The sequence below is a fragment of the Neophocaena asiaeorientalis genome, unplaced genomic scaffold, assembly GCF_003031525.2.
Source record: "Neophocaena asiaeorientalis asiaeorientalis breed wild unplaced genomic scaffold, Neophocaena_asiaeorientalis_V1.1 scaffold427, whole genome shotgun sequence".
Lineage (NCBI taxonomy): Eukaryota > Metazoa > Chordata > Mammalia > Artiodactyla > Phocoenidae > Neophocaena > Neophocaena asiaeorientalis.
Genome location: NW_020172280.1, coordinates 119,334 through 129,822, shown reverse-complemented (window position 1 = coordinate 129,822; position 10,489 = coordinate 119,334). Strand labels below are relative to the sequence as shown.

The 10,489-nt window shown below is 40.8% G+C and overlaps 1 protein-coding gene across 1 annotated transcript in view; it reads right to left on the bottom strand.

Moving 5' to 3' along the window:
* Positions 1-3,006: 3,006 nt before the first annotated feature.
* Positions 3,007-10,489, bottom strand: part of SMIM13 (small integral membrane protein 13) — a 15,575-nt gene continuing 8,092 nt past the window's right edge. Inside the window, exon 2 of the mRNA XM_024764345.1 lies at positions 3,007-7,272. Coding sequence (XP_024620113.1) covers positions 7,085-7,272 — 188 coding nt within the window. The 3' untranslated portion in view covers positions 3,007-7,084. The remainder of the gene's footprint in view (positions 7,273-10,489) is intronic.

Sequence of the window (10,489 nt, the reverse complement as noted above, 5' to 3'; positions counted from 1 at the left end):
GTCAGATGAACGTATGTGTTTTTGTGATTCTCGCCATTTCAACTCTTCTCAGTGAACCGAAACCACCCCCTGGACCAAGCCGTCATTAGGAGGCTGCCTCGGTTACAAAGGTAAGAAGTAAGGAAAGGCGGGTGGGAGTGAAACTATGGGTTGCTTACTATATATTAAGAAGTGTGGGGACTTCCCTGGTGGCACAGTGGTTAAGAGTCTGCCTGCCAATGCAGGGGACATGGGTTCGAGCCCTGGTCCGGGAAGATCCCACATGCCGCGGAGCAACTAAGCCCATGCGCCACAACTACTAAGCCTGCGCTCTAGAGCCCGCAAGCCACAACTACTGAGCCCGCGAGCCACAACTACTGAGCCCTCGAGCCACAACTACTGAAGTCCGCGCGCCTAGAGCCCGTGCTTCGCAACAAGCCACCACAGTGAGAAGCCCGCGCACCGCAGTGAAGAGTAGCCCCTGCTCGCTGCAACTAGAGAAAGCCCACGTGCAGCAATGAAGACCCAACGCAGCCAAAAATAAATTAGTTAATTAATTTTAAAAAAGTTTTTTTTAAAAAGAAGTGTGCTCAGCAGGTGTTTTTAAAAATTTACTCCTTACAACAGCCCTGCACGTCCTCATTCTCACTCAGCAGACCAGGCAACAGAGAGGTTAAATAAATTGCCAACTATCAAGTTACAGCATCTGGGTAGGAACTCAGTTCTGACCTGTATCCTCAGGGTGGCCATTTCCATTGGCCTTCCATGCACCTGGACGTATCCCCTCTAACATGCTCCACCCATGCCCTCCATCAGCCCTCCACCAATGATTCATCCTTGCCCTTCACCTCCCATAGCTAATCAATCGACAAACCCTGTCCAATTGACTCCTGTCGATATCTATTCCATTTGTCCCCACTGTCACCTTGCAGAAATTTCACATCTTCTTTTGCACGGACTTCTGCCAGAACTAGGTTGCCCCAATTTCTTAATAATCAGATCTGAGCGGCATCATTCTTTAATATGTATCAGTTTAACACTTGCCCTTTCTGCAAGCTCTTTCTTCATTGGCCTCAAGCACGTTGCCTTCCGGGTATATTCCTGGTTCTCAGCAGTACTTCTCAATGTCCTTGGCGGCCTCTTTTTCTTTTACCAGCCTCTGAAATATTGATGCTCCTTAGGGGCCATTCCTTGGGTCTCTCCTTATTCTGGCTTCTTCCCTGGCAGATCCTATTTTTGCCAACAGCTTCAACTGCATTCACACGCTGATGATCACTGATGGCCCTCCTACCATTTTCACAACTGTTTAGTATTTCTGTCCACCCAGTGGCCTGTAAGCACCTCAAATACAAATATGTATGCCCCAAACTGGACTCTCATCTTCCATGTCCCTTCGACCAGCCTCAAGCCTACTTCTTCCATACACATCCCTCAGCGTTGTCCATCTCAAATGTTGAAATCATCCTTCACTTCTCCGTAACTTGCCTTCACAACCCAGTCTCAAGCCCTGCGGATTCTTCATGTCCTCAAACTTCCCATGGCCGTCACTCCTTTCAAGCCTGCCGCTAGCTTTCTCTCACCCTGTTTCCATTGTGTCTCCAAAGGAGACCTCCTCGGGGCGGTCAGCATGAGCTTCCTAAGCCATCTGTACTTTGTCCAGGTGCCTGCAAGAACAGCCACTTAGTACGTTAAACAAAGCCGTTGACATTGCATACAAGATCTTTGATGACCTAGATCTCTCCTACTTCTCCAGTTTCAAAATGTTGCACCCCATAATCACTCTCCATTCCAGGAATAATCAACTATCTACGGTTCTCCAAACACGGCATCTTCCCTCAACTCTGACTTGGCACCTGCCTTTTCTCCTGTCCAGAACCCTGGAGAACTCCTACTCCGCCCTAAGATTCTTAGAGAAGCTTTTGTTGTCCTCAACTCCTTTCTCCTCCCCCATCCCCAGCAAAGTTTTCCATAAACAGCATCATTTTATAACCAAAGTACTTAATTGTATGTAACCATCAAGTGCTGGCTCGGAGAGGTGCCGGGGGACAGGATGAAGAGAAATTCTCACAGCTCCTCCTTCATTTTCAGGAAACTCCTTCCTCCTTTAAGGGCCACCTGACATCCCAGACCTTAAGGTCAGTCCTCCAAGTCCCCGACCTGGTCCCCCAGGTCATGGTCGTCTCCTCCATCCCAACTCCAGCCACGATGCAGAACTGTTAGTGGCCATGATGACAATCCACATGACACCCTAGAACGTGTCACAGTTCTCAGATTCCCCTTTGCTATGGTTGCTTCACCTCTGAAGTCCTAATCTCCACCCCAAACTTCCTATTCTATCCACTAGATACATTATGGCACATGCATTTTATTATCTTCAGTCTCTATCCCTTTCCATTTGCCCCATTTATCAGTGCCTTACTGATCCGACTTCTCTCGCAACCCAGCCCAAACCCCACGGCCAGTCTCTGGCAATCTCAAGTGACTGTGCCCTTTGGACACTCCTACCTGACAAAGCCTGACCCTGACACAGTCCACTTTTTCCATTCTACATTCTTGGCAGGCGAGCACTGCAGAAGAAAAATCAGTACTTGGCACTCAGCCACTGCAATTCATGGTCTCCTATTGCAAATGGGTTCCAAGGCATCCCTCCATCTTTCCACTTGGCTTTGGTCCATTCCCTCACTCAGTCTTCCTGGTGGTTAATACTAACAAAATGTGAGACATGATCTTCGGTAAACAGATTCGTAAAACAATCTTGAAGGTACTGGATAAAGCGTGAGAAGAAAAAAGGCTAAACTTGAAGTGTAAATTAGCTCTAATGCTATGTGCCCTTAGGTTCCAAGTCAATTACTTTCATGGCACTAGGAATACTACTGAGATGTTGTCTTAATTCTTATAGATGTTTAGAGTTTGACAAATGAGGTGAAGGGTGAACCACTGGTAAAAGTGGCTGGTTTCCAATCCCTCATGTCCAAGGTACCCTTCATGCTTCTTATTCTTTATCAATGAAACAAACACAACTTTTGTTTCCATTTTACTTTATTCTGTGTGAAGTGAAGCATCATAAAAACCACAGAAGCTTTAGATACAGTGCTGACCAGTTCTAAAACAGTGAGTAATCGTTTACACAGACTCATCTCTAATTTTACATCTCGTTATACAAAGGTACTATTAACACACACAGTTCTAATTCCTTATAAACCTATTTGTCAAGCAGCAAGATGACAATACATCATAGCATAGCACAGAATGTTTCCTCTAAGAAACCAGAGCAGCAGTATTTGGTGAATGGTTATGCATAGAACTGACTTAGAGGGGTAAACACTGGTCATAAAACAGGCGACACATGTATATTAACAAATGCAAAATGCAACTTTTTAAATTAATATAAGATAAAATGTTACTCTTTATGCTTTAAGTTAAAAACTATAGAATACTTTAAAGGCAGACAATAATCCTAGACTCCATAACAAAATACTATTCCATTAATTGCTTAAGGATCCATAACCTCTGAGTACTGCTCATTGGCTTTTTAAAGTCAACCTGAAATATAAAAGCACTTGAAGTTTACCAGTCAAAAGCTAAAGTTACATTGGTTACATGTCACATTAAAATACCTTTTAAGAAAAACTGACTTTAAAAAATACTGCATTGTTGACTTAAAATAATTTCAAAAACTGTTGCTCTTAAAAGTAAAAATGTACTACTTTCAAACCTTTCAACACAGTTTGGTTTAAAATGCCCTATTTTGTGATTCCGTTACTTAACATATTGCCAACTTTCAGCAAAATAACAGTTCGAAGTTGTTTTTAAATCTGATAACACCTGAAGAAATGGGTCAGCATGTCTATAAATTGGCTATTCACCACAAAATGACGTATTTATGTTTCCACCATGAAAACATCACTACAAAAATCCACTGGATGAATTCTATTTTTAGCTTTATGTAAATATTAAAAACCTTATTTAACAATGTCACACAAATACTTAGCGTTTTTTGGCCTTGAAATCAGAGCAATGCTACCAATAAATTTGATACAGGCAATCTTCACAAAAGTTTCAGAAGCAAAAGAAGAAAAAGATTTGGAAACGGTTGGTTGGGAAGGAAAAGCACCCACCAGAATCCTCATTTTAGAATTAATCCTCAAACGATGACGTCCTTGTTCGCCATCACTGTTTGTGAGGACTCAAACAAGACTAATACTTGTGTCTTTAATGCTCAGGACCCTCTAAACTTTAAAACTGACCACAGGCTACTCCGTCTCCTACTAAGAAACTGAAAATGCACTTACGATGAGTTCTGTAAGTTCAGCTACAAAAGCACTAAAACAGGAAAAAGAACAAAAACACTGTATCACACAAATAATTCTGTGTTAACAACTATTTCTCCTGCCTCTCTCAGTGGCCTTAGAAATATGTACTATGGCGAGTGTACTGGGAGGAAAAAAACGTTTTAAACAAAGGAATTCGTTTGTAGAATTCTCATATTGGCAGCAGTGATTTCACTTTCCTAAGAGTTAAAACACGGTAGAGTGTGAGCTATTAATATACTTTGGTTATACTTCCCAAGCAAGTTAAGCAGAACATTTCACACAATTCTATTTTTAAAAGACAACCATAAAAGCATAAATATTAATAAATAATACCAACATGTACATCTTTCAGGGATTAATTTGTGGATGACCCTTGCAGATTTTAGGGGTTATATTGGCCATCATTCTTAATACTGACACAAGAGGAAGTTTACCAGCTACTTAAAGTGTGTCAGCAACCATTACCTAAACCTAAGGTACCCACTACAAAGCGGAATCCACAGCTCCAAATATCAGACTGCAAAAGATCTAATTCAAATATCCTCCAGCACCAAGAAGCATTAAAGTTCTCTCTAACTGATGAGCGTTTTAATGTGATATTTAGCTAGTATGAAGCATTCAAATTAATGCTTGAAACTTGTGTCACTGTTTTGTTAATCAATATAGTCACATAAAAACAGAAAACTGCATCCACTAAGGAAATAAAGACAAAGACTGTGCCCCACTCTCAGCTGCTAGGGACCTCTCCTTAGCAAATACTTAAAAGTAAAGTTAAACTCTGAAAATTCCCTTTTAGTACATCCAAAGGGCTACAATGACAGCAGAGGTGTTCACCACCTTAGGGCAGAGCAGATGAACCGTTAATAAACAACAAAACTATCAGCATGAAGTATGAGGTATCAGACAAAATTCCACACCATCATAAAACAGAGGTGATGTCCTGTAATGACTAGCTCTTGAGAAACAAAGGTTTCAAACGTAAAAAGAACTTGGATTAATAAAATAACTTGGCTTCGCATTTCATGCTTGTATAAAGCAGGCAGCACTAAACAGGAAGGTTCTTTAATCCACATCTCCCTTCCCCAGGCAACAGGCAGTCCAAAGTTCAGTGAAGACAAACGCGGGAACCTGGCAAGAATCATTTTACAGTAAAGCAGGCGTTTTCACCCACTCTCTATTTTTTCCTCAATACCCAGTACCTCTGAGGTCTTGTCACTGAATTGCTGTTTGTGAAGAAGTATTTTCTCCACAACACATGCCTTGAGCATGAAGTCCTCCCATACAAAAGGAGTAACTAATCCTACTCTTCCTAAAGTAGAGGATGGGGCCTAGATTCCCAAGTTACTACTCTAAAATCTTGACTAGGGTGCTCCAAAATGTATCTCACAGAGGATAACTATTTTAACAACATTCTAAGAGTCAGAATTAAGGTCCCCAATAAATAATTGCTATCCTAGAAAGAAAAATAAATTTACAGACTACTTTTTTCCTAACCTAAGATGCCATCAATTGTAAGACGCACCACACGTATCACTAAGAAAACACATAGGCAATTAAACTATGACACAATGCTTGTGTATCCTGTAGAACGTCTACTTTTTAAATTTACTCAAACAGCTTTTAGAGTTAAACAGATCTTTATCGCGTCAATCTTGTGCATACGTAAAGAAAATGTATGATGAAATAAGTTGGTTAAGTTATGACTATAACTTCATAGTCTTGGGTCTAACTCCTCTGAATCACTCAAATCACAGCCATCGGTGTCTGCATTCTCCCAGACCACAGCACCCTTGGCATCATCAAGGGTGCCAGCAATGCAGCATCTCTTAATACAGCACTCCAGCACTGCCTGCGGTTTAATATCAGCAGGAAGCGCTGGACAAAATGATGTTTGACACCTTAACAACAGTCCTGCTCGATGCATGAATCGATCGCACCAGCCTCTTGTTGCTTTGAATTTTGTTTCATCTATTCCAAGGGTTTTGGCAATTTCTCCTGCCTTCAGCTGCATCGCCTGGCGTATGACAGGCAGTCCTTTTGCACGTGTCTCACTGACAAAATGTAGCACAGCTTCGTCTACTTGTGGGTATCTTCCTTTCTTAGGTCCCGTAAAGCATTTTGTTGTTGCTTTACAAGAAAATATGGAATTTCGGTCATTCCTCCAGCGACGGATATCTGCTTCACTAATATCGAACGTACGCCCTGCTGCTCTGTTTCCATGCTTTTCTGCATACACGATAACTTTTCGTTTCAATGCTGAATCATAGTGTAATCTTTTTGAAGACATTTTTAAAAGCCAATTAAACCTGACACATTTGATACCAACAACAGGACAAACCTTAAGTCCACACAGGCACAGGCGAGGATAATTGCACCATGACTACTGCCTGGTTGACAGTAATCGTAAAATGCATCCCGATTTCAGACAAGGTATAATGTGGGGGAAAAAAAAGTACAACATAGAACTAATATTAACAAAATATGGTTTTTCAAGCCTGTAATATTTACCAGATTAACACCAGTGCAAGAAGATAAGCCCAAGAGTCAAAGAATAAGTATATATGTAGAAGTATATAAACAAAAATTATCTTTACGATGAAATCTGCAATGGTCCGATTTGGTTGTAATTCCCTTTATTTTCATATGGCTTACATGTAAATCTTTTTTTGAATTGGACTTAAGATCCAAGAATGAATGTTCTTCAATCTTTTAGCAGATTGCAAAGCCAAGTCATTACAGAGAGAGGCTCCCAGTGTCCTTTGTCATTCACTATCAGAGGACCACGGCTCAGGTCAGTGGCCTTCATCAACAGGTACCCTCCTTTGGCGAGCAGATCTGATCCTGTGTGGAGATGACGAAGCATCTTCTTCTGTTTCAGACCCTGAAGGTTCATGATCTCCCTCCTGAGATCCTGTGTCTCCCACCAGTTCCCGAAGAAACTTGAATTTTGATAAAAAAAGATGCCACACAAAATACCAACCTAAAGAGAGATAAAAACATTAAGAGAAATTATGACACACAGTATTATCAGTTGGGAACATTTCAGTTAATTGTGTGTGGGGGGTGTGTGTTACGAAACAGTATGTGTAATTTAAACGTATATGTGATTACAATTTATATAACAAACATTTATCAAGCATTTACTATGGACACAGCATAAAGATAAACTCTGGGATTCTACAGAATGGCAAAAACAGTTTCTGCCTTTATGGAATTGAGAATTCAAGCTTGGTCCATCTACATCAAATTTATAATGAGATTATGATATCTAAGTAGAGTGTTTATTGTATTAAACTCAACTTTTTGAGAGCATTTTTCTGGGGAAGAAAGAATACACCTCGCTATTTACCTGGACGTTCACACCTCAATGCCAATATTTACTAAAAACAAGTTTGCTTCAATCAGAAAGCAAGACAGTAAATGGCAGGATTTACTAAATCACCTGCACTTTGGTAAAAACTTCTCAGGACCAAACTATTCAGGAAGTTTCTAGAAATAATAAACTTTCACAGAAAATTAATAAATTTTCTTTAATCACACAATGCAAGATGAAAAGCCAGAGCACCAGTATCTTAAATTCAAGATTTTAAAAAATACAGTGTTTTCATGTCAAAGCCATTAAAAAGTCTGAATAACTCTCCTAAAAAAGAAAAAAATTACTAACCAAGTTTCGCTTGTTTTTGCAAGGAGTTTTAAGTTTTAGACGTCCACTCAGATAGAACTAACAGTCAATAAAGGAGAACACAGGAGATAAAACTCCTGAACCCATGACTGGTTGCTCTGAAATGTTAAAGAGTACTTCATAAACAAAACTAACCACTGCTAACAGTTTTCCATGCTAGCGTGTATTCTCGATGCCTTCTACTTTAAAACTCTCTAGTTTCATAGAAAAGCAATGGACCATAGCATATTCTGATGACTAGCATTTTATGGAAACAAAATCCAACCAGCTTTTCTACCCCAGCATTACAAAGGCCGAGATGAATGGCCACTTAAGGAAGTTTCTAGTTTTACTTGTTTCTTTCTTATAATCTCTGGGGGGAAAGATGAACATAAAATCCTCGGTACTAAAAACCTAACTTCAGAGATTTAACCCTTTTCTCCAGTTTTTGACTTCCTTTAAGCTTGAGTGCTGAGTGCTAACCGAACCACACCACAAATATATTTTAGTCAACTGTGTGAGTAAAGCACCTAACTCTATAAAACAGTATTTTAACGATACCCCAAATCAGCAAGCTCTCTCTTCACTCAAAATTCTTTGTAAAAATAGGCACAGCGAGGTAGAGGGAAGAGCACCGGAGGGGTCAGGGGGCTCAGGCCTGACAGAAGACTGATAAAGCCACTGTGAGGAATAAATAAATAAAGGGCTTAGGTGCCTAGCACCGAGTCCACATTTGGTAAACTGCTCAATCGACAGGAGCTGTGGCTGTCCCTGGGCAGTGGGATCTGGGGTGACTTCTCCTTTGTTGTTGATTTTCTTTTTTACTGAGATACAATTCACCCATCAGAAAATTCACCATTTTAAAATGTACAATTCAATGGTTTTTAGCATATTAACAAGGTTGTGCCACCATCACCATTATCAAACTCCAAAACATTTTCATCGACCCCCAATGAAACCCCATACCCATTAGCAGTCCCCTCCCCAGTTCCTCCCTCCCCAGCCCCTGGGAACCATTAATGTACTCTCCTGTCCCTGGATTTGTGTATTCTGAGCATGGCATACAGACGGAATCACAGTACGTGGTCTCGTGTGCCTGGCTTCTTACACTTAGCATATATTTTCAAGGTTCATCAAACACGTTGTTGCATGTATCACATTATCCTTTTTATTGCTGAATGATATTCCATTGTAAAGACACATCACATTTAGTTTTAACCATTTACCAATTAACAGACCTGGGCAGTTTCCACTTTTTGGCTGCAATGACCAACTGCACAAGTTTTTGCACTGACGTGTTTTCATTTCTCTTGGGTATACAACAGACCTTCGGACAAGACAGGGGTTAGACTCTCCCCACAGCTGAAAATCCACCTGAAACTTTACAATCCACCCTCCATATCCACAGTTCCACATCCAAGGATTCAACCTCAGATCAGGTAGTGGACTGCAGTGTGTATTTAGTGAAAGAAATCCGCATGTTAAGTGGACCCACACAGTTCAAACCCATGTTGTTCAATGGTCCACTATACCTAGGGGTAGAATTGCTGCGTCATATGGTAACTTATGCGTAACCATTTGTGAAATTGCTAGTCTTGTCCAAAGCAGCTGTGCCATTTTACACTCCCATCAGCATGGTAAGTAAGAGGTTCTCAATTTCTCTACATCCTCACCAAGACTTTTTTCATTGCCCACTTTTTTTATTATAGTCATCCTAGTGGGTGTGAAGTGGTTTATCACTGTGGCTTTTATTATGGCATTTCCCTAATGACTACATATGTTAAACATCATTTTCTTGTGTTTATTTGCAATCTGTAGATCTCCTTTGGAGAAATGTCTACTAAATTCCTCTGCCTACTTTTTAATCAGGCTGTTTGTCTCTAAGTTGTCAGAGTTCTTTATATATTCTTGATACCAGACGCTTATCAGATATATGATCTGTAAAACATTTTTTTCCCATTCTGTGGGCTGTCTTTTCACTGTCTTGATAATGTTCTTTGAAGTACAATAGTTTTTAATTATGATGGAGCCTAATTTATCATTTATTCTTTGAGGAAATCCAATTTATCTTGTTTTCTTTTGTTGCTTGTGCTTTTGGTGTCATATCGAGGGAACCGTTCACTAACCCAAAATTATGAAGATGTATGCCTATGCATGCTTCTAAGAGTTTTAGTTTTAGCTGTTACACTAGGTCTTTGATCGATTTTGGTTAACTTTGGTGTGAGAGAGAGATCCAAATTAATCCTTTTGCATGTGGATACCAAGCTGTTCCAGAACTATTTGTTGAAAAGATGGTTCTTCCCTCCATTAAATTGTCTTGGTACCTTTGTCAAAAATCAAATGATCGGGCTTCCCTGGCGGCGCAGTGGTTGAGAGTCCGCCTGCCGATGCAGGGGACGCGGGTTCGTGCCCCAGTCCGGGAAGATCCCACATGCCGTGGAGCGGCTGGGCCCGTGAGCCATGGCCGCTGAGCCTGCGCGTCCGGAGCCTGTGCTCCTCAACGTGAGAGGCCACAACAGTGAGAGGCGCACGTACC